The following is a 23,737-nucleotide window of genomic DNA, read 5'->3' on the forward strand; positions in this document are numbered from 1 at the left end:
GAGTGCAGGACAGAGAGTCTCAGAGTGTGGGAGTGTCTCACAGTGTGGGACAGAGAGTGTCTCAGAGTGTGGGAGTGTCTCAGAGTGCGGGAGTGTCTCACAGTGTGAGACAGAGAGTGTCTCAGAGTGTGGGAGTGTCTCAGAGTACGGGACAGAGTGTCTCAGAGTGCAGGACAGAGAGTGTCTCAGTGTGTGAGAGTGTCTCAGAGTGCGGGACAGAGAGTGTCTCAGAGTGCAGGACAGAGAGTGTCTCAGTGTGTGGGAGTGTCTCAGAGTGCGGGACAGAGTGTCTCAGAGTGTGGGACAGAGAGTGTCTCAGAGTGTGGGAGTGTCTCAGAGTGCAGGACAGAGAGTGTCTCAGTGTGTGGGAGTGTCTCAGAGTGCAGGACAGAGAGTGTCTCAGTGTGTGGGAGTGTCTCAGAGTGCGGGACAGAGTGTCTCAGAGTGTGGGACAGAGAGTGTCTCAGAGTGTGGGAGTGTCTCAGAGTGCAGGACAGAGAGTGTCTCAGTGTGTGGGAGTGTCTCAGAGTGCAGGACAGAGAGTGTCTCAGTGTGTGGGAGTGTCTCAGAGTGCGGGACAGAGTGTCTCAGAGTGTGGGAGTGTCTCAGAGTGCAGGACAGAGAGTGTCTCAGTGTGTGGGAGTGTCTCAGAGTACGGGACAGAGAGTGTCTCAGAGTACGGGACAGAGAGTGTCTCAGAGTGCAGGACAGAGAGTGTCTCAGAGTGCAGGACAGAGTGTCTCAGAGTGTGGGACAGAGAATGTCTCAGAGTGTGGGACAGAGAGTGTCTCAGAGTGTGGAATAGAGTGTCTCAGAGTGTGGAATAGAGTGTCTCAGAGTGTGGAATAGAGTGTCTCAGAGCGCGGGGCAGAGTTTCTCAGAGTGCGGGACAGAGTGTCTCAGAGTGTGGAATAGAGTGTCTCAGAGCGCGGGGCAGAGTGTCTCAGAATGCGGGACAGAGTGCCTCAGAGTATGGGACAGAGAGTCTCAGACTGTGGGAGTGTCTCAGGGTGCGGGACAGAGAGTGTCTCTGGGATATGTCGTATTGCTGAAGGAATATTAGGATATTGATGCCCTTTGGATGGATCAGATAGAAATAACAGTCCCTGCTGTGGTCCTTAGGTTCGCGCCAAACCATGGCAATACCAAAAGGCTTTCCTTTGCATTTTGCTTTTGTCCAGGCACCGAGCATGTCCTCACAATTATGACACAATATGAGGAGCCCAATTCTTCTCTTGAAGAGGAACTTGAAAATAGGCAATATATGCACGCGTCACAAATAATGACATATTGAAGTGTATAGCAGCCACATATACAGCAGAACGGACTATTCTTACATTTACGCTACTCGAGGAAGCCATGATTCGGTGTAAACACAAAATAAAAGGGCTTTTATCAGGTAATATAATTTTTTACATTTCAAGACGACAATTATGTAAAAGTGATAACACATTAACGAGGCTGTGTCAGCAGATTGTATGTATGTGCTAATGCTCCTCGTGCTGCTCTACACGGCGCTATGTGCAGGTTACACAGCAAACCGTGACCGCAGCTGCTCTGTAATCGCCTTCTGGGTATGTTCAATCCAAGAGTCGTTGCCCTTTACATGCAACGCACGCCATAAACTGGAACAAAAAGAAATTAAAATTGCCAAAAAACTGGAGCACGCACCAAAAAAAGGGATTTCTGATTTGGAATCAGCGATGCAGAAATATATAGAAAACGTTCTAAAAACTCATAAGAAAAAAATAGTTTGATGTTGTAAACCAACAGCTCCTAAACTCTCGGGGTGCGCAGAGGCCGGGCCTGAGGAGCCGCCAGGGACATCTCGCGTTTCTGCAGACGTTGCAGTGTCACCGGCGGCTCCGTGCATTCGGGTTTATGGTCAGAAGCAGCAGAAAGTCTGAGATTTGTAGGAATGATGCCGCGTGTTGGGCCGGGAGGTGTAAAGCCACCAGCAAAAAAAATCATCAGTGTCTGATTATCTGTGCGCCAGAAATTCTACTAATCAGCAATTAAGGAAAAAATAAAAAGGAAAAATCCCATTTCATGTTATTTATTACACTGCCACCGTTCACCAGGAACACAGGGAACGCAGCGAGGCCTGGCCCGAGCGGCTGCACGATGCGACTGTTCACACAAGGACCCATCATCGAAGCTGCACTGGTCGGCTCGGCACACAGACAGCGGATGGATGAGCAGAGACGAGTCCTCGGCCCCGGTGCACGCTGCGTTTGTGGCCACTGCTGGGCACATAGTTCACGAGGTTTATGCGTCCACCTGAAAGAGCTGCAACAACAAGACGCTCAAAATAACATTTCTTGTCTGTGCGTCGTGTCTGCTCTGTCCACAGCCACCACCGCGCACACAGCGGGACGACGGCTCTGTTTTGTCAGATGCAGTAATAAGGTGACCACAGAGATAAATGGCACCCCATGATCATTAGCTGCTGTATGTGCGCATATAGGATAGAAAGCGCCTACTGTACATACAGTCTACGATGCAGCTCATACTGCAGAGCGGGGGCCACGGAGGAGCTCAGGCTCGTATAGCAGGGTGCGGCGGCCATGATGGAGCTCGTATAGCAGGGTGCGGCGCCCATGATGGAGCTCGTATAGCAGGGTGCGGGGGACACGGTGGAGCTCGTATAGCAGGGTGCGGCGGCCATGATGGAGCTCGTATAGCAGGGTGCGGGGGACACGGTGGAGCTCGTATAGCAGGGTGCGGGGTACACGGTGGAGCTCGTATAGCAGGGTGCAGGGGACACGGTGGAGCTCGTATAGCAGGGTGCAGGGGACATGGTGGAGCTCGTATAGCAGAGTGCGGCGGCCATGATGGAGCTCGTATAGCAGGGTGCAGGGGACACGGTGGAGCTCATATAGCAGGGTGCAGGGGACACGGTGGAGCTCGTATAGCAGGGTGCAGGGGACACGGTGGAGCTCGTATAGCAGGGTGCAGGGGACACGGTGGAGCTCGTATAGCAGGGTGCAGGGGACACGGTGGAGCTCGTATAGCAGGGTGCGGGGGACACGGTGGAGCTCGTATAGCAGGGTGCGGCGGCCATGATGGAGCTCGTATAGCAGGGTGCAAGGGACACGGTGGAGCTCGTATAGCAGGGTGCAGGGGACACGGTGGAGCTCGTATAGCAGGGTGCGGGGGACACGGTGGAGCTCGTATAGCAGGGTGCGGCGGCCATGATGGAGCTCGTATATCAGGGTGCATGGGGACACGGTGGAGCTCGTATAGCAGGGTGCGGCGGCCATGATGGAGCTCGTATAGCAGGGTGCAGGGGACACGGTGGAGCTCGTATAGCAGGGTGCAGGGGACACGGTGGAGCTCGTATAGCAGGGTGCGGGGGACACGGTGGAGCTCGTATAGCAGGGTGCGGGGGACACGGTGGAGCTCGTATAGCAGGGTGCAGGGGACACGTGGAGCTCGTATAGCAGGGTGCAGGGGACACGGTGGAGCTCGTATAGCAGGGTGCGGGGGACACGGTGGAGCTCGTATAGCAGGGTGCAGGGGACACGGTGGAGCTCGTATAGCAGGGTGCGGGGGACACGGTGGAGCTCGTATAGCAGGGTGCGGGGGACACGGTGGAGCTCGTATAGCAGGGTGCGGCGGCCATGATGGAGCTCGTATAGCAGGGTGCAGGGGACACGGTGGAGCTCGTATAGCAGGGTGCGGCGGCCATGATGGAGCTCGTATAGCAGGGTGCAAGGGACACGGTGGAGCTCGTATAGCAGGGTGCAGGGGACACGGTGGAGCTCGTATAGCAGGGTGCGGGGGACACGGTGGAGCTCGTATAGCAGGGTGCGGCGGCCATGATGGAGCTCGTATAGCAGGGTGCAGGGGACACGGTGGAGCTCAGGCTCGTATAGCAGGGTGCGGGGGACACTGTGGAGCTCAGGCTCGTATAGCAGGGTGCGGCGGCCACGATGGAGCTCGTATAGCAGGGTGCAGGGGACACGGTGGAGCTCAGGCTCGTATAGCAGGGTGCGGGGGACACGGTGGAGCTCGTATAGCAGGGTGCGGGGGACACGGTGGAGCTCGTATAGCAGGGTGCGGGGGACACGGTGGAGCTCGTATAGCAGGGTGCGGGGGACACGGTGGAGCTCAGGTTCGTATAGCAGAGTGCAGCGGCCATGATGGAGCTCGTATAGCAGGGTGCAGGGGACACGGTGGAGCTCGTATAGCAGGGTGCGGGGGACACGGTGGAGCTCGTATAGCAGGGTGCAGGGGACACAGTGGAGCTCGTATAGCAGGGTGCGGGGACCACGGTGGAGCTCGTATAGCAGGGTGCGGGGGACACGGTGGAGCTCGTATAGCAGAGTGCGGGGGCCACGGTGGAGATCGTATAGCAGGGTGCAGGGGACACGGTGGAGCTCGTATAGCAGGGTGCAGGGGACACGGTGGAGATCGTATAGCAGGGTGCGGGGGCCACGGTGGAGCTCGTATAGCAGGGTGCGGGGGACACAGTGGAGCTCGTATAGCAGGGTGCAGGGCACACGGTGGAGCTCGTATAGCAGGGTGCGGGGGACACGGTGGAGATTGTATAGCAGGGTGCGGGGGACACGGTGGAGATTGTATAGCAGGGTGCGGGGGACACGATGGGGATCGTATAGCAGGGTGCGGGGGACACGGTGGGGATCGTATAGCAGGGTGCGGGGGACACGGTGGAGCTCGTATAGCAGGGTGCGGGGGACACGGTGGAACTCGTATAGCAGGGTGCGGGGGACACGGTGGAGCTCGTATAGCAGGGTGCGGGGTACACGGTGGAGCTCAGGTTCGTATAGCAGAGTGCGGGGGACACGGTGGAGCTCGTATAGCAGGGTGCGGGGGACACGGTGGAGCTCGTATAGCAGGGTGCGGGGGACACGGTGGAGCTCGTATAGCAGGGTGCGGGGGACACGGTGGAGCTCGTATAGCAGGGTGCAGGGGACACGGTGGAGCTCGTATAGCACGGTGCGGGGGACACGGTGGAGCTCGTATAGCAGGGTGCGGGGGACTCGGTGGAGCTCGTATAGCAGGGTGCGGGGGACACGGTGGAGCTCATATAGCAGGGTGCGGGGGACATGGTGGAGCTCGTATAGCAGGGTGCGGGGGCACGGTGGAGCTCGTATAGCAGGGTGCAGGGGACACGGTGGAGCTCGTATAGCAGGGTGCAGGGGACACGGTGGAGATTGTATAGCAGGGTGCGGGGGACACGGTGGGAATCGTATAGCAGGGTGCGGGGGACACGGTGGAGCTTGTATAGCAGAGTGCGGGGGCCACGGTGGAGATCGTATAGCAGGGTGCAGGGGACACGGTGGAGCTCGTATAGCAGGGTGCGGGGGACACGGTGGAGATCGTATAGCAGGGTGCGGGGGCCACGGTGGAGCTCATATAGCAGGGTGCGGGGGACACAGTGGAGCTCGTATAGCAGGGTGCAGGGCACACGGTGGAGCTCGTATAGCAGGGTGCGGGGGACACGGTGGAGATTGTATAGCAAGGTGCGGGGGACACGGTGGAGATTGTATAGCAGGGTGCGGGGGACACGGTGGGGATCGTATAGCAAGGTGCAGGGGACACGATGGGGATCGTATAGCAGGGTGCGGGGGACACGATGGGGATCGTATAGCAGGGTGCGGGGGACACGGTGGAGCTCGTATAGCAGGGTGCGGGGGACACGGTGGAGCTCGTATAGCAGGGTGCAGGGGACACGGTGGAGCTCGTATAGCAGGGTGCGGGGGCCACGGTGGAGATCGTATAGCAGTGTGCGGGGGCCATGGTGGAGCTCGTATAGCAGGGTGCAGGGGACACAGTGGAGCTCGTATAGCAGGGTGCGGGGGACACGGTGGAGCTCGTATAGCAGGGTGCGGGGGCCACGGTGGAGATCGTATAGCAGGGTGCGGGGGACACGGTGGAGCTCGTATAGCAGAGTGCGGGGGCCACGGTGGAGATCGTATTGCAGGGTGCAGGGGACACGGTGGAGCTCGTATAGCAGGGTGCGGGGGACACGGTGGAGCTCGTATAGCAGGGTGCGGGGGACACGGTGGAGATTGTATAGCAGGGTGCGGGGGCCACGGTGGAGCTCGTATAGCAGGGTGCGGGGGCCACGGTGGAGATCGTATAGCAGGGTGCGGGGGCCACGGTGGAGATCGTATAGCAGGGTGCGGGGGCCACGGTGGAGCTCGTATAGCAGGGTGCGGGGGCCACGGTGGAGATCGTATAGCAGGGTGCGGGGGACACGGTGGAGCTCGTATAGCAGGGTGCGGGGGACACGGTGGAGCTCGTATAGCAATGTACGAGTACTGAGCACCTGAGCATGGTAGTGCCCACTCATCACTAGTTACCAGTACTGAGCACCCGAGCATGGTAGTGCCCAATCATCACTAGTTACCAGTACTGAGCACCCGAGCATGGTAGTGCCCAATCATCACTAGTTACCAGTACAAAGCACCCGAGCATGGTAGTGCCCGCTCATCACTAGTTACCAGTACTGAGCACCCGAGCATGGTAGTGCCCGCTCATCACTAGTTACCAGTACTGAGCACCCGAGCATGGTAGTGCCCGCTCATCACTAGTTACCAGTACAAAGCACCCGAGCATGGTAGTGCCCGCTCATCACTAGTTACCAGTACAAAGCACCCGAGCATGGTAGTACCCGCCCATCACTAGTTACCAGTACAAAGCACCCGAGCATGGTAGTGCCCGCTCATCACTAGTTACCAGTACTGAGCACCCGAGCATGGTAGCGCCCGCTCATCACTAGTTACCAGTACAAAGCACCCGAGCATGGTAGTGCCCGCTCATCACTAGTTACCAGTACTGAGCACCCAAGCATGGTAGTGCCCGCTCATCACTAGTTACCAGTACTGAGCACCCAAGCATGGTAGTGCCCGCTCATCACTAGTTACCAGTACTGAGCACCCGAGCATGGTAGTGCCCGCTCATCACTAGTTATCAGTACTGAGCACCCGAGCATGGTAGTGCCCACTCATCACTAGTTACCAGTACTGAGCACCCGAGCATGGTAGTGCCCAATCATCACTAGTTACCAGTACTGAGCACCCGAGCATGGTAGTGCCCAATCATCACTAGTTACCAGTACTGAGCACCCGAGCATGGTAGTGCCCAATCATCACTAGTTACCAGTACTGAGCACCCGAGCATGGTAGTGCCCGCTCATCACTAGTTACCAGTACTGAGCACCCGAGCATGGTAGTGCCCGCTCATCACTAGTTACCAGTACTGAGCACCCGAGCATGGTAGTGCCCGCTCATCACTAGTTACCAGTACTGAGCACCCGAGCATGGTAGTGCCCGCTCATCACTAGTTACCAGTACTGAGCACCTGAGCATGGTAGTGCCCACTCATCACTAGTTACCAGTACTGAGCACCCGAGCATGGTAGTGCCTGCTCATCATTAGTTACCAGTACTGAGCACCCGAGCATGGTAGTGCCCGCTCATCACTAGTTACCAGTACTGAGCACCCGAGCATGGTATTGCCCGCTCATCACTAGTTACCAGTACTGAGCACCCGAGCATGGTAGTGCCCGCTCATCACTAGTTACCAGTACTGAGCACCCGAGCATGGTAGTGCCCGCTCATCACTAGTTACCAGTACAAAGCACCCGAGCATGGTAGTGCCCGCTCATCACTAGTTACCAGTACAAAGCACCCGAGCATGGTAGTACCCGCCCATCACTAGTTACCAGTACAAAGCACCCGAGCATGGTAGTGCCCGCTCATCACTAGTTACCAGTACTGAGCACCCGAGCATGGTAGCGCCCGCTCATCACTAGTTACCAGTACAAAGCACCCGAGCATGGTAGTGCCCGCTCATCACTAGTTACCAGTACTGAGCACCCAAGCATGGTAGTGCCCGCTCATCACTAGTTACCAGTACTGAGCACCCAAGCATGGTAGTGCCCGCTCATCACTAGTTACCAGTACTGAGCACCCGAGCATGGTAGTGCCCGCTCATCACTAGTTATCAGTACTGAGCACCCGAGCATGGTAGTGCCCACTCATCACTAGTTACCAGTACTGAGCACCCGAGCATGGTAGTGCCCAATCATCACTAGTTACCAGTACTGAGCACCCGAGCATGGTAGTGCCCAATCATCACTAGTTACCAGTACTGAGCACCCGAGCATGGTAGTGCCCAATCATCACTAGTTACCAGTACTGAGCACCCGAGCATGGTAGTGCCCGCTCATCACTAGTTACCAGTACTGAGCACCCGAGCATGGTAGTGCCCGCTCATCACTAGTTACCAGTACTGAGCACCCGAGCATGGTAGTGCCCGCTCATCACTAGTTACCAGTACTGAGCACCCGAGCATGGTAGTGCCCGCTCATCACTAGTTACCAGTACTGAGCACCTGAGCATGGTAGTGCCCACTCATCACTAGTTACCAGTACTGAGCACCCGAGCATGGTAGTGCCTGCTCATCATTAGTTACCAGTACTGAGCACCCGAGCATGGTAGTGCCCGCTCATCACTAGTTACCAGTACTGAGCACCCGAGCATGGTATTGCCCGCTCATCACTAGTTACCAGTACTGAGCACCCGAGCATGGTAGTGCCCGCTCATCACTAGTTACCAGTACTGAGCACCAGAGCATGGTAGTGCCCGCTCATCACTAGTTACCAGTACTGAGCATGGTAGTGCCCACTCATTACTAGTTACCAGTACTGAGCACCTGAGCATGGTAGTGCCCGCTCATCACTAGTTACCAGTACTGAGCACCCGAGCATGGTAGTGCCCGCTCATCACTAGTTACCAGTACAGAGCACCCGAGCATGGTAGTGCCCGCTCATCACTAGTTACCAGTAGTGAGCACCTGAGCATGGTAGTGCCCGCTCATCACTAGTTACCAGTACTGAGCACCCGAGCATGGTAGTGCCCGCTCATCACTAGTTACCAGTACAGAGCATCCGAGCATGGTAGTGCCCGCTCATCACTAGTTACCAGTACTGAGCACTCGAGCATGGTAGTGCCCGCCCATCACTAGATACCAGTACTGAGCACCCGAGCATGGTAGTGCCCGCTCATCACTAGTTACCAGTACTGAGCACCTGAGCATGGTAGTGCCCGCTCATCACTAGTTACCAGTACTGAGCACCCGAGCATGGTAGTGCCCGCTCATCACTAGTTACCAGTACTGAGCACCTGAGCATGGTAGTGCCCGCTCATCACTAGTTACCAGTACTGAGCACCCGAGCATGGTAGTGCCCGCTCATCACTAGTTACCAGTACAGAGCACCCGAGCATGGTAGTGCCCGCTCATCACTAGTTACCAGTACTGAGCACCTGAGCATGGTAGTGCCCGCTCATCACTAGTTACCAGTACTGAGCACCCGAGCATGGTAGTGCCCGCTCATCACTAGTTACCAGTACAGAGCACCCGAGCATGGTAGTGCCCGCTCATCACTAGTTACCAGTAGTGAGCACCTGAGCATGGTAGTGCCCGCTCATCACTAGTTACCAGTACTGAGCACCCGAGCATGGTAGTGCCCGCTCATCACTAGTTACCAGTACAGAGCATCCGAGCATGGTAGTGCCCGCTCATCACTAGTTACCAGTACTGAGCACTCGAGCATGGTAGTGCCCGCCCATCACTAGATACCAGTACTGAGCACCCGAGCATGGTAGTGCCCGCTCATCACTAGTTACCAGTACTGAGCACCTGAGCATGGTAGTGCCCGCTCATCACTAGTTACCAGTACTGAGCACCCGAGCATGGTAGTGCCCGCTCATCACTAGTTACCAGTACTGAGCACCTGAGCATGGTAGTGCCCGCTCATCACTAGTTACCAGTACTGAGCACCCGAGCATGGTAGTGCCCGCTCATCACTAGTTACCAGTACAGAGCACCCGAGCATGGTAGTGCCCGCTCATCACTAGTTACCAGTACTGAGCACCTGAGCATGGTAGTGCCCGCTCATCACTAGTTACCAGTACTGAGCACCCGAGCATGGTAGTGCCCGCTCATCACTAATTTTGACTATTTCCTTCCTAATTCTCTATACATTGCGGCTCCTCTTCGGGCAGTGAATGTGGCCGGGCTTGTCAGTGAGGTGATGGCTGCTGTAACCTTACCCTGCCCCCACCCCCAGCAGTCGCCATTGTGTGGAATGCAGCAGCCAGGAGCAATAGGAGACGCGGCCCCTTTAACAATCGAGCGCTCAAAGCTTCTGCCGACAGATAAATATTTGAGCCGAGGGAGGGGGCGGAGCGGCGTCCCCTTTAAGAGGCAAGCTGTTCATCAATGCAGGCGGACGAGTCCATGTGCGCGCGCAGGGCGGGGGTGTTCGCGGCGTCTCCTCGGGCTGTGCATGGCAGCTGCGGCTTCCTTCCCTCGGCCGCAGGTTGGATTTGGCGCAGGGGGAGGGCGCAGAGCGGTGGGCGCAGCGGGGTCCCCCCTGTGGGCCGGGGATGGGAGCGGGGCACGTTTTCCGGCGCTGCCGCCCCTTCCCCTCGGCCTCCATTTTGCGCTGAGCTGCAGTCGCTCCCCCTCCCCTTGTTTACCTTTTAGTTCAGTCCATATCTGCAGCAAAAGGAAGAAAGAAAAAAAATAGATACAATGTTGCAAATCGTCGCTCGTGTTTAGTTGCCGCGGATCTGGGATCGGTGCGATCTGCGGGGATCGGGGCTGGTCGCTGCAGATGGGGGCTGGGGAGCCGCAGGGTGAAAGGTCACAGGAGCTGCCATATTTTGGATAGTAAATAATCCGCAAGGGGAGGAGGGAGCGGGAGGAGCGGCCGGGCAGCGGGGGAGGGGGCGTGATGTCACCGCAGCCCGGCATCCTTTATTCAATGCCCCGGCTATTTTATAGGGGATTTTTTTCCCTCGTTTAAATTAGGAGAAACCCCCCCAATCCGCCTTTAGGGGGCAGTGATCAGCGGAGAGGAGGGAGGGGGCGAGTGTCGCCGATACCGTGCGCTATACCGCAAAAATGGACGCAAACTGGACCAGCTTTATATTCCAGGTAATGGTGAGTGCGGGCCGGGGGGCGGCGGAGGGGTCGGGGGCTGCAGCGGCGGCGCGGGGGGCACGGGCGCGGGGAAGCTGCGGCTGCCTCTGCCTCCGAGTGTGGATTTTTTTTTTTTGCAGGGAGGGAGGGAGAGGAGAGAGATGGTGTTGGGTGTTTAAATCACCACCCCTCCCTCCCATCGCTTCCCTCTCCCTCTTCCCTTTCATAGAAATAGCAGCAAGGCTCTGCGAGGGATAATGCTCTGCGCTCCCCGCATGGCGACCCCAATAATGCCTCCATGGAGGGCCTGCGCCGTGCGCCCCCAATAATGCCTCCGTGGAGGGCCTGCACCGTGCGCCCCAAATAATGCCTCCGTGGAGGGTCTGTGCCGTGCGACCTCCAATAATGCCTCTGTGGAGGGCCTGCGCCGTGCGACCCCAATAATGCCTCCGTGGAGGGCCTGCGCCGTGCGCCCCCAATAATGCCTCCGTGGAGGGCCTGCACCGTGCGCCCCCAATAATGCCTCCGTGGAGGGCCTGCACCGTGCGCCCCCAATAATGCCTCCGTGGAGGGCCTGCACCGTGCGCCCCCAATAATGCCTCCGTGGAGGGCCTGCGCCGTGCGCCCCCAATAATGCCTCCGTGGAGGGCCTGCGCCGTGCGACCCCCAATAATGCCTCCGTGGAGGGCCTGCACCGTGCGACCCCAATAATGCCTCCGTGGAGGGCCTGCGCCGTGCGACCCCCAATAATGCCTCCGTGGAGGGCCTGCGCCGTGCGACCCCCAATAATGCCTCCGTGGGGGGCCTGCGCCGTGCGACCCCCCCATAATGCCTCCGTGGGGGGGCCTGCGCCGTGCGACCCCCAATAATGCCTCCGTGGGGGGCCTGCGCCGTGCGACCCCCAATAATGCCTCCGCGGGGGGCCTGCGCCGTGCGACCCCCAATAATGCCTCCGCGGAGGGCCTGCGCCGTGCGACCCCCAATAATGCCTCCGCGGAGGGCCTGCGCCGTGCGACCCCCAATAATGCCTCCGCGGAGGGCCTGCGCCGTGCGACCCCCAATAATGCCTCCGTGGAGGGCCTGCGCCGTGCGACCCTCAATAATGCCTCCGTGCGACCCTCAATAATGCCTCCGTGGAGGGCCTGCGCCGTGCGACTCCCAATAATGCCTCCGTGGAGGGCCTGCGCCGTGCGACCCCCCCAATAATGCCTCCGTGGAGGGCCTGCGCCGTGCGACTCCCAATAATGCCTCCGTGGAGGGCCTGCGCCGTGCGACCCCCCCAATAATGCCTCCGTGGAGGGCCTGCGCCGTGCGACCCCCCCCAATAATGCCTCCGTGGAGGGCCTGTGCCGTGCGACCCCCAATAATGCCTCCGTGGAGGGCCTGTGCCGTGCGACCCCCAATAATGCCTCCGTGGAGGGCCTGCGCCGTGCGACCCCCAATAATGCCTCCGTGGAGGGCCTGCGCCGTGCGACCCCCAATAATGCCTCCGTGGAGGGCCTGCGCCGTGCGACCCCCAATAATGCCTCCGTGGAGGGCCTGCGCCGTGCGACCCCCAATAATGCCTCCGTGGAGGGCCTGCGCCGTGCGACCCCCAATAATGCCTCCGTGGAGGGCCTGCGCCGTGCGACCCCCAATAATGCCTCCGTGGAGGGCCTGCGCCGTGCGACCCCCATTAATGCCTCCGTGGAGGGCCTGCGCCGTGCGACCCCCAATAATGCCTCCGTGGAGGGCCTGCGCCGTGCGACCCCCAATAATGCCTCCGTGGAGGGCCTGCGCCGTGCGACCCCCAATAATGCCTCTGTGGAGGGCCTGCACCGTGCGACCCCAATAACACCTCCGTGGTGGACCTGTGCCCTCCAGCCCCAATAATGCCCTTGTCTGGGGAGGGTCCGGCGAGCCGCAATAATGCCTCTACGAAGGGCCAACGAGCCATTTTGTGACGCATTAATAGAATTTGGGGCCGGTTTGGAAACTGTTGGTTTTAGTTGGGGCACCAGTGAATGGTTCATTGGGGTAGGGTTGTTTTTGGTTGCGGGGTCTGTATGGCAATGGCAGGGCATGGACCCGGATAGGGGGCTCTTTGGAAACCTGGTGGGCTACATAAGGTATGTGCTGTATAGCCCAGCACTAGTCACTATAGCCCCATATGCATAGTCCAGGGTTCCTGGGGCTCGTATTCTGCCTGCACTGAGCCCGGGTGCAATGTTCCCATGTAAAGGGGGTTCACTTTTTAAAGTGTATGTTATAGTGCTATGACTGATGCCCGTGTTACAGCGTAGAAATGTAATGGAGTAGCGGTATTTTGTATTGCGGTATACTGACACGTTCCGGCCGCACATATAGCAGAGCCCGGTGAGTGTTCTACGTGCCCGAGCGTTGCCCTCTCCGGACGTTAGTGGATTCTGGACAGAGATACTTCTGTATCCGGGATGTAGGGATTCTCTGGTGTCTCGGGGTAATAAGGGGACGGGTTTGCCCAACCTTCCGGATGTGGAGAATGATCCCATTTGTTTGGGGGCTCTGCCTGCATAATGCTGCATTTGATCTCATCCTATAGAAATAATCCTGCACAATGAGCCACAGCCGATCATCTGCGTTAATAGTGATCTTTGGGAGAATGTGAGGTTGGTCACCGTCCCGTGTTTGGTTGACGTGTAGGAGACGTTGCAGGGTCCTGACCCTACGCCGCGATGTTTGGGTGAATGTGAGGTTGATCACCATCCCGTGCTTGGCCATCATGTAGGAGACATTGCAGGGTCCTGATCCTAGGCTTTGATGTTTGGGTGAATGTGAGGTTGGTCATCGTCCCGTATTTGGCTAACGTGTAGGTAGATGTTGCAGAATCCTGACCCTACGCTGTGAGGTTGGCCACTATCCCGTGTTTGGCTGACGTGTGGGAGACGTTGCAGGGTCCTGACCCTACGCCTTGATGTTTGGGTGAATGCAAGGTTGGTCTCCGTCCCGTGTATGGCTGATGTGTGGGAGACGTTGCAGGGTCCTGACCCTACGCTGTGAGGTTGGCCACTGTCCCGTGTTTGGCTGACGTGTGGGAGACGTTGCAGGGTGCTGACCCTACGCCTTGATGTTTGGGTGAATGCGAGGTTGGTCTCCGTCCCGTGTATGGCTGATGTGTGGGAGACGTTGCAGGGTCCCGACCCTACGCTGTGAGGTTGGCCACTGTCCCGTGTTTGGCTGACGTGTGGGAGACGTTGCAGGGTGCTGACCCTACGCCGCGATGTTTGGAAGAATGTGAGGTTGGCCACCATCCCAAGTGTAGGAGACGTTACAGAATCCTGACCCTACGGCGTGATGTTTTCCACTATCCCGTGTTTGGCTGACGTGTGGGAGACGTTGCAGGGTCCTGACCCTACGCCTTGATGTTTGGGTGAATGCAAGGTTGGTCTCCTTCCCGTGTATGGCTGATGTGTGGGAGACGTTGCAGGGTCCCAACCCTACGCCATTGTTGTTTTGTCAGCTTGGAGAATGTTGTCTTAGTTATCGATATACCTCAGTACCATTTTCTTTCTTCCTCAGACCCCTCCTCCACCCCCTGCTGAGCCCTTACAAGTTGAACTTTTACCTGTGCTCGCAACTGTTACTGCACCGCCAGATGGATCCCTCACATCACAAACATTGGTGCACACTATGGCGCCCCAACACCCTTCCACAGTCGATACGGCGGCCCTCAAACAAGTGGTGCCGGGACTGTCCATCCCACAGCAGATGGTGCCAACCTCAATTACATCTCAGCCTTCCCCGGTCTCCACTGCTCTCCCTTTACACCCGGTGATGGAACTTCCCAAGAAGTCTAAAAGCCGCGGCCCCTACATATGTTCCTTGTGCTCCAAAGAGTTTAAGAATGGCTACAATCTGCGGAGACACGAAGCTATCCACACGGGCACCAAACCCGCTCGGGCGCAGCCTGCCGTCAAGATGCCCACCATGGTTCCTCTCAGTTTGCTCAGTGTTGCCGGAACCCTCGGGACCGGTGCAGAACCCCTGGAGGTTCCCACGTCTCCTTCCACGCTGCCTATACCGGGGCCGTCGCCTACAGCGAAAAAGGTTCGGAAAAACCATGCCTGTGAGATGTGCGGGAAAGCTTTCCGGGATGTTTACCACCTGAATCGTCACAAGCTGTCACACTCCGATGAGAAGCCGTACTCCTGCCACGTCTGTCAGCAGCGCTTCAAGCGCAAGGACCGAATGACTTATCACGTCCGCTCCCACGATGGCACTGTGCACAAGCCCTACATATGTAGCCACTGTGGAAAAGGATTCTCCCGGTAAGAGGCCGCTCCTCCTCCTCCGCCTTCTTCGTGTCCTTGTGTTGATTTTGTGTTTCCTTTTCATCCCTTTTTTTTCCCTCTTTCAGTCCCGATCACTTGAACAGTCACGTCAGACAAGTTCACTCTACGGAGCGCCCCTTTAAATGTCAGGTACTTCTAAAGACCGTGCGGCGGCGTTCCCTTCCCTGTGATTATAGGTCGCTGTTCACACTCAGATCCTTGTGTTCTCCTTTCCCTTCAGACCTGTGAAGCTGCTTTTGCTACGAAAGATCGGCTGCGGGCCCACATGGTGCGACACGAGGAGAAGGTTCCTTGTCATGTGTGTGGGAAGCTCCTCAGCGCTGCCTACATCACCGACCACATGAAGGTCCACAACCAGGGTCTCAGCCATCTGTGTGACATGTGTAACAAAGGTGAGTCTCTGGAGGGGTGCGGGTTACACAAATATCAACACCACACCACTACACGTCTACAGCCCCCCCAATCTGGCATATCCCAATATCCAGCGATGCTCTTCTCGGCCATGTGTGAACACGTTCTTATAGAAGAGTGGGTGGTCTTTGATTTAAGAGTCATTTAATCTCTCCTGACTGTGTGTGATTGGTTGCCTGATAAAATGGAGGGGCTCTTTTTATTAACATGTTAAAGTTGGGGGACAGGATAATTGGTTATAAATCTAAAAGGTCTGTAATTCCTGCACTTTATGTCATGGGGGGATGTATAGTCGATGCTACAGATATCAGAAGATGACGTGTTCTCAGCTAAGAACACAAGATTAATGTTAGTTTATTGCAAATGTTTAAAATAAGTATTAATGAGCTCCTTGGGGGCGGGGTGTGTGGAATGTTAGACTCTTTGGGGGCGGAGCCTGGCTATGAATTAAAGAACCAGTAAACAAATTAGACCGTTCTGCTTTACCGCCATATTCATATATATTTGAAAAAATAGTTTCTAAAACCGATTTATTGTAACCTTTTCGTTGGAGTCTCCTATTGTTTCTGGATTGAGGCGCTCCGATAAACGTTTACTGGTTCTTTAGTGGGGTAGCGGCACCGTGCAGAATGGTGTGGGTGAATTGATGAGGGGATCACGTTCTATTGACGGAGCGATGCCTGTGGCCTGGCCTTAAAGTGGCGTGTGCTTCTCCTCCCCCGTGCAGGTTTTGCCACGGCTGCGTACCTGCGGGTCCACTCGGTGAAGCACCACGGTCTGGTGTGCCCACGGGCAGACAGCTTCCTCTGCAAGTTGTGCAGCGTTCACTGCAAAACCCTGGCCCAGCTGAGCGGCCACATGCACACACACGCCATGTCGGGGGCCACGGGGCTTGCTGAGGGACTCCCACTGCAGTGACCACGGCTAAGGCAAGAGCCTAGTTCCCTTTTCCCTTCCCTTTCCTGGGGATGTATGCATTGTTGGTAGCTGGAGGCGGCTGTGCTGAGCATTGCTGGGTTTTGGGGTATGCCCTGTAGTCCTCCATTCCTCCTCTTGTAGCATGCCTGTTCTGTCCTCACGTGGTTGTGTTTGGAGATACCCCTGTCGCCTCTGCCCCTGCTCTGCTTGTCTAGATGCTTCATTGTATTTTCTGCAGCGTATATATCTTGTTATTCAGTCTCTAATCATTGACTTTATCCCTTTCTTGCCTTTTTCTGCATTTTTTTAGTCCCTTACACCCCAATAATGCCCCCTTTCTCCTGTTCTCCTCCCTCGCAGGCACCTGCCAAGTCTGCCCTGACGCGGATCCGACGGCCGCCGTCACTGCTGTGCTTCCGAACACTGGTGTTCCCGGCATGATGTCCACGCAGCCCTGGTGACTGGCTCTCCTGGAGGGGGGTGCAGACAACGACGTCTCTCTCTTCTGATATGTTTGTGTACAGTGTTTGGGGGTCCACACCGTCCCCCCGGCTCGGGCACACATGTTTTTGAAGAGTGGTTGTATGTAACCCACCTCCCACCTTCTGTCCTCCTAGGTGAATGAAAAAAAACAAAAAAACCATGAGGCTAAAGGAAGGTGAAAAGGGATTTAGGAAAAAGACGACATCCATACCGACAGCTCGGCCCCTAAGGATGACTTTCGAGTACCTTATTGACCCCAAGTTTGCTGTTGCAGTCTCATTTGTACACTACGCACCCCTGTGTCCTTGCAAGAGGAGTGTAATGTTTGTAGGACTTGATGCCCGTTGTGACTTTGCCCCCCCGCCGTAACATGAGCACCCGGCATGGGATTCATGCACCGATGCCTCGTCTGGAAACTGCTCACCTGGCGGCATTGATAGTTTGCACCAGGCCGGTGAGAGGGTCAGGATGGGAAATCATGGCTGGCACGGACGGGCAGAGGGCTCGGGTTCACCAGTAGTATTTCTTGACACTAGATTTATGAGCAGTAAATCCATTTAATTTACCTGGACGTCGCGGGCGCTGACCGAGTGCCGTGAGATATGGGATGGTGAAGACGTGAGATATGATGGCGCTAGTCAGAGGTGACGTGGTCAGTTCCTGGATGTCGCGGGTTAAGCCGAGAGCAGCGGAAGATAAAGGCCTGATCACCCCGCCATCCAAGTCTCGCGCACAATCGGGCTTCATGTGATTAGCGGGTTGTACTTCCGCTCCAGCCTCGTTTCTGGGCAAACCTCGAGTCCATCGGGTCAGAAGTGTGAACGGAAAGAACCGTCTACGATGGGGATTTGCATCCAGTTCCCAACATGATCCATGATCTAGAAAGTAGAGGTCATGACCGTGTACGGCGCTCTCGGCAGCTGCCCCCCCATCTAGCACACCCCACACTGCAATCAAAGAGATGCCTTTAGACAGGTTCCAACGGAGCCACCATGATCCTGTCCGTTTTTGCACACTTAGAAAAGCTCAAGTTGCCGGTGTTTGGTGACTTTCGGCAGTCAGGTAGCGTTCACACCGGTGCATCCCATCATCGCCCATTACAGCTCCACCCGTCATCCATCCTCGCAACAGTCTCTCTCTGGTGAACAATTGGCTTGTGGGGTTTGCGCATAAATTCTAAGTTTTTAACCCTTTTTAGTTTTCCTATATTTTTTAAAATTTTATTTTATTTTTTAGGTTTCTAGGATATAATATAGAATAACAATCTATACAACGGTCAGATTTTAGCTTAGGGAAGGTATACGTAGAGAAGGTATACGTATATATTTTATACCGGCTACTGAGGCTGCTCCTCCGCAGCGCTCCCATTACTGTGAATATTCTTCTTAAAGGTTGAATTCTTCTTACATTTGTTGTCGGAGAATCACCGAATCCGGGCTGCAGATGGCAACGGTGGCGGCCACGAGCTGGAACCCAACCGGTGGGGCAGCCACGGGCTGGAACCCAACCGGAGGGGTCAGCCACGAGCTGGAACCCAACCGGAGGGTCGGCCACGAGCTGGACCCCAACCGGAGGGGTCGGCCACGAGCTGGACCCCAACCGGAGGGGTCGGCCACGAGCTGGACCCCAACCGGAGGGGTCGGCCACGAGCTGGACCCCAACCGGAGGGGTCGGCCACGAGCTGGACCCCAACCGGAGGGGTCGGCCACGAGCTGGACTCCAACCGGAGGGGTCGGCCACGAGCTGGACCCCAACCGGAGGGGTCGGCCACGAGCTGGACCCCAACCGGAGGGGTCGGCCACGAGCTGGACCCCAACCGGAGGGGTCGGCCACGAGCTGGACCCCAACCGGAGGGGTCGGCCACGAGCTGGACCCCAACCGGAGGGGTCGGCCACGAGCTGGACCCCAACTGGAGGGGGCGGCCACGAGCTGGAACCCAACCGGAGGGGCTTTCACACCGACACGTGGATCTACCGCGGATCTGGTCACATTCCCTGTTTGGGATTCCCGCGCCTCGAGGTCACATTGCATGTTTTGATTTTTGGGCGGATGACGAGACGCGCTTTATCAAAGTTTAATTCCTTCGGGCAACGTATGACGAGTCTTGTGCGTTTGCACGACGAAAACGTTCAGGGTGAGACTGATCCAAACTTTGGCCCTCGTTAAATCAGAAATTGAGGGGTGCACAACTTATGATTTACTATGGATAAAACTTCTGCTTCCCGCCTACATAAAATCAGAGGGGTCGCCGGAAGAGAATTGGAAACTGCGTTGAATCTCGTTCATGCCTTGTTTTGGGCTTTTTTTTTCAGTTTGTCAGATGCACCCCCCCCCACCTCCACAAACTGGGAGGAAAATGGGGGTGCATCTGACAAACCGCATATGACTTACCGGGACGTCAGGGGTGGCGCAAGGTCTGTGATTCGGAGGGGGGTGTCCCTGCAGTGGAGCAGCTCAGGAGGGTCAGTGTGCGGCGTTAGAGATTTAGGGATACTGTGGGCTCGTGGGGTGTCGTGGCAGCAGGCACCAATGATCTGATGGTGCGCTCTGAGGAGATGGTATTGCAGCTCAAGAGGGTCAGTGTCCGGCAGCGGAGGGTCGGCGATACTGCACGCTAGTGGGGTGTTTGATGCAGTGGGCACCGTTGATCTGCCTGCGGATTGTAGGCTGCTTTGAATCGCTGGCAGTTGACATGATGCACTTCAAGAAAATGGCCGTGGAGGTCAATCTGCCCACGTGCTGCCTCTGCGGCCATATTCTTGAAGTCCAATGCATCAACAATCTGCCCACGGGCTGCCTCCGCGGCCATATTCTTGAAGTCCAATGCATCAACAATCTGCCCACGCGCTGCCTCCGCGGCCATATTCTTGAAGTCCAATGCATCAACCGCCGGTGATTCAAAGCAGCCTACAATCCGCTGACAAATCGATGGCGATCGCCGCTCTGACACCCCACAAGCCCGCAGTATTGCCGACCCTTCGCCGCCGCACACTGACCCTCTTGAGCCGCAACACCGCCGCCTCCGAGCCCGCAGCATTACCAACCCTTCTGAGCCATGACACCCCTCCTCCGAGCCCGCAGCATCACAGACCCTTCCTCCTGTGACCTTCCTGACCCGTCCACCCCCCCCCCCCCCCCCCCGATGCGCTAATATAAAACGGACCTTCATTATAACAGTAAAAATTTATTTTTTTCCAATTTTCCTCCTTCAAATTTGGGGTTCGTCTTATAAAACCGAAGATTGAGCGTTCCTTGTTTCTTAGTCTTTGGACAAATCGCTCGGGAAAAGAGATCTATCTCCGAGATTTACTTCTAACGTCACTGCGCCAATCTCCCTCCGTCACACGGGCGCCCATATAGCTAAAAATTGGGAAAGTGGGGGAACCGTCTCCGCTCTGTGCTTCATGTCCACGTTGATCTGTCGTAGTCGGAAATGTATCAGTGACATTAAGATTGGATACATTATATCTAGTCATGGTTATATGTACCCAAACCAATATGGTCCCGGGAAAATACCAAAAATTCTGACAAATCCCAGCAGATCTTTGGCCTCTGCCCCCATCGACGGATCCTACATAGATAGTACAGGGCTCTATGAAGGGTCTTCATGGTGGTCTTCGTTTGCATTTCATGGCTGAGTCCATCGGTTTTCATATTCGCCCATCGCAGCCTTCAGTACCAAGTCCAAGTCAGCCTTGTAGTGGAACTACATCTATCCTAGCCGAGGTTGACGTGGCTAGCAGCCATGTGAGTTGGTGGCCGCTGTTTTTGTTTTTGTTTGTTTTTATGGAGGGGCACAATGAGGGCAGCAGTTTTCTGTACAAATTTGTGTATATACTTTCCGGAAGGAATGAATGCCTGTGTACATAACTTTATATCGACTCTGTCCATGGTCATTTCAGCCCTTCGTTGTCCCGGCGGTCTTTTCTTGCCCTGCATGTTGTCCCGGAACCTGTATACAAACCCTAAAGTCCTAAAGGGCAAACCGTAATCTCCCATATGAGAGGTAGGATCGACTTTGTCTCTGCAGCAAGGCCACGTTTCAGGGCAGTGATATCCCTTATAACAGAAATGATCGACTTTGTCTCCGCAGCAAGGCCACGTTTCAGGACAGTGATATCCCTTATAACAGAAATGATCGACTTTGTCTCCGCAGCAAGGCCACGTTTCAGGACAGTGATATTCCTTATAATAGGAAGGCTCGACTTGTCTCTGCAGCAAGGCAACATTTCAGGGCAGTGATATCCCTTATAACAGAAATGATCGACTTTGTCTCTGCAGCAAGGCCACGTTTCAGGACAGTGATATTCCTTATAATAGGAAGGCTCGACTTGTCTCCGCAGCAAGGCAACAGTTCAGGGCAGTGATATCCCTTATAACAGAAATGATCGACTTGTCTCCGCAGCAAGGCCACGTTTCAGGACAGTGATATTTCTTATAACAGGAAGGCTCGACTTGTCTCTGCAGCAAGGTAACGTTTCAGGGCAGTAAACTCCCTTATAACAGGAAGGATCGACTTTGTCTCTGCAGCAAGGTAACATTTCAGGGCAGCAATCTCCCTTATAGTAGGAAGGATCAACTTGTCACTGCAGCAAGGCCACGTTTCAGGACAGTCATCTTCCTTATAACAGAAATGACCGACTTGTCACTGCAGCAAGGCCACGTTTCAGGGCAGTAAACTCCCTTATAACAGGAAGGATCAACTTGTCACTGCAGCAAGGTGACGTTTCAGGGCAGTAAACTCCCTTATAACAGGAAGGATCAGCTTTGTCTCTGCAGCAAGGTAACATTTCAGGGCAGCAATCTCCCTTATAGTAGGAAGGATCGACTTGTCACTGCAGCAAGGCCACGTTTCAGGGCAGTAAACTCCCTTATAACAGGAAGGATCAGCTTTGTCTCTGCAGCAAGGTAACATTTCAGGGCGTCTTTTTTTTTTTTGTTGGAAATATACAATAGGTGTGTGTGTGCACAGATGTGAGGTGGGGTGCATGAGACCTTGTGTATATAATGTGTACAGGGGGTCGGTTACAGGCTGTATATAATGTATGTGTCACATGCATCCCGCACTGTAAATACTGAAAACTGCTGGAAATCTGTCATTTTGATAACTGTTAAAAGTTTAAAAAAAAAAAACAACGAAAAAAGTTTTCTTAACTGTCCTTGTGGTGACGATCTCTCGTCTCACCTCCTCGCTCCCGCCGCTGTACGACACTTTGGGATTTTTTTTCTTTTGTTCTTGATCTCCCTTAGTAAATAACATGTTCTCCCCTCTCTATGTTCTCAGTGTCATATAATCTGTCTCCGTATATAAAGTATTTCACCCTGTTTCACTTCTCATTGTTGCTTATGAAATAACTGAATTTTAGTAAAAATATGAAATCCCAAGAGTTGTCTCGTTGTTTTTGCTTATTGAGGATTTTACTATAATCTTGTAGATAGGGGGCGGTATAGTAATAAAGTCAATGCGGCACCATTGCAAAACGTACATGCAATAAATCAATGTAAACGGCTCAAAATAACAAGTAATTTCTCCAAATCAGCACAAATGCCATTGTTACTGACCCCGGCATCCTCACCGGAGTCTGTAATGCTTATTAGAGCTCTTCTGGCTGTTATAACCTGACAGACACCAGATTCAGGCAACGTTCCTGAAGAATTGGCTCAGCCCTAGTGGGCAATGGTCTCCAGGTCAGTAATATTCTTAGGTAGTCCAAGGAATGGTCTAAAAAGTTAAGAAAGGAGACCATTGTCTTGCATAAAAAGCTGCAGAAGCCTTGAAGGTTCCTAAAGCAGTGTTCACATTAGAAAAGTTTTTTGGAATATCTAATCCGTGTCTCCTCCCCATTCAAATGAATAGGAGGTGGATGTGAAGTGTCAGAAGACGGGGTAGCGCCCACACTGAGCATTTCCCGTTGCCTCCGCCGGCACGAAGCACAGCTGACCAGCGGAGGTGCGGGGTGCTGGAGCTTGGCTGATTAGACCTTGATGACCTATGTCAAGGATGGGTCATCAGTGTTAAAGTAGTGGCCACCTCTTTAAGTTAGTCTGACATGACTTGGTTACAAGCCCATGGTTAGTCATCACAAGGTCTCTCAGTTCTGGGGCGCCAAACCCGGTAGTGGAGGTGGCTCGTCTGCTCCATAATAGTGAGATCACAGACGTCCATGAAGCACCGAGCGACGCGCGTTTCACAAGTCTGGGATGGTGTCCCGAAAAAAGGTGAAGACGCAACTGCAATATCATCATAAGAAGCATCGACTCGAGATTCCAAAATACAAAATGTGGAAGATTGGAAACAGGTGAAAGGGAGGGATGAGATGAAAGTTAATAGTTCTGATGGGGGAAATGGGGAAAAAGGGACAAATGGATCGAGAAATGGAAGGAACGGTCAAGTTCAGTGGAGGAAGCCTGATGATATGGGGGTGTTTACAGCTAAAGGCATTGGATACTTGACCAGGTTGGATGGTGGTCTCAATGCTGAGCTATATGTGAGGATCCTACAAGACGAGTTACTTCATACACTTGAGTGCTATGGGTAAGAAATGTTATACATAGTGTTCCAGCAGAACAACAACCCCAAGCATACGGCGAGATTGGGGAAGAACTGGGTCAATGACAATGAAGTAGAGGAGCTGGATTGTCCCCACAGTCCCC

At 55.0% G+C, this 23,737-nt stretch overlaps 1 protein-coding gene and 1 long non-coding RNA gene across 5 annotated transcripts; one reads left to right on the forward strand and one right to left on the reverse strand.

Moving 5' to 3' along the window:
- Window positions 1-2,040: 2,040 nt before the first annotated feature.
- LOC142245661 (uncharacterized) lies at window positions 2,041-11,013 on the reverse strand. The gene is made up of 2 exons (XR_012724788.1): window positions 10,517-11,013; window positions 2,041-2,289 (listed from the first exon to the last, which is right to left on the reverse strand). It is a non-coding gene; the product is annotated as an uncharacterized LOC142245661 (long non-coding RNA).
- Window positions 10,284-22,462, forward strand: MAZ (MYC associated zinc finger protein). Of its 4 annotated transcripts, none has more exons than XM_075318561.1 (6): window positions 10,284-10,982; window positions 14,499-15,247; window positions 15,337-15,400; window positions 15,492-15,663; window positions 16,410-16,611; window positions 16,961-17,043. In XM_075318561.1, the coding sequence occupies exons 1-5, from the start codon at window positions 10,944-10,946 to the stop codon at window positions 16,598-16,600; spliced, it is 1,215 nt and encodes a 404-aa protein (XP_075174676.1). In that variant the 5' UTR covers window positions 10,284-10,943; the 3' UTR covers window positions 16,601-16,611; window positions 16,961-17,043. The 4 variants fall into 4 exon arrangements, with proteins under 4 accessions (XP_075174676.1, XP_075174677.1, XP_075174678.1 ...); XM_075318562.1 differs by having other exon boundaries at window positions 10,286-10,976; XM_075318563.1 differs by lacking the exon at window positions 16,410-16,611 and having other exon boundaries at window positions 10,289-10,982; window positions 16,961-22,462.
- Window positions 22,463-23,737: the final 1,275 nt, after the last annotated feature.

The sequence above is a fragment of the Anomaloglossus baeobatrachus genome, chromosome 7, assembly GCF_048569485.1.
Source record: "Anomaloglossus baeobatrachus isolate aAnoBae1 chromosome 7, aAnoBae1.hap1, whole genome shotgun sequence".
In the NCBI taxonomy this organism is placed as follows: domain Eukaryota; kingdom Metazoa; phylum Chordata; class Amphibia; order Anura; family Aromobatidae; genus Anomaloglossus; species Anomaloglossus baeobatrachus.

Coding starts and splice junctions, on each gene's coding strand:
- MAZ (XM_075318561.1), top strand. CDS start 10,944: ATGGACGCAAACTGGACCAGCTTTATATTCCAGGTAATG. Junction 15,401..15,491: donor AGCGCCCCTTTAAATGTCAG/GTACTTCTAAAG, acceptor CTTTCCCTTCAG/ACCTGTGAAGCTGCTTTTGC. Junction 15,664..16,409: donor GTGTGACATGTGTAACAAAG/GTGAGTCTCTGG, acceptor TCCCCCGTGCAG/GTTTTGCCACGGCTGCGTAC.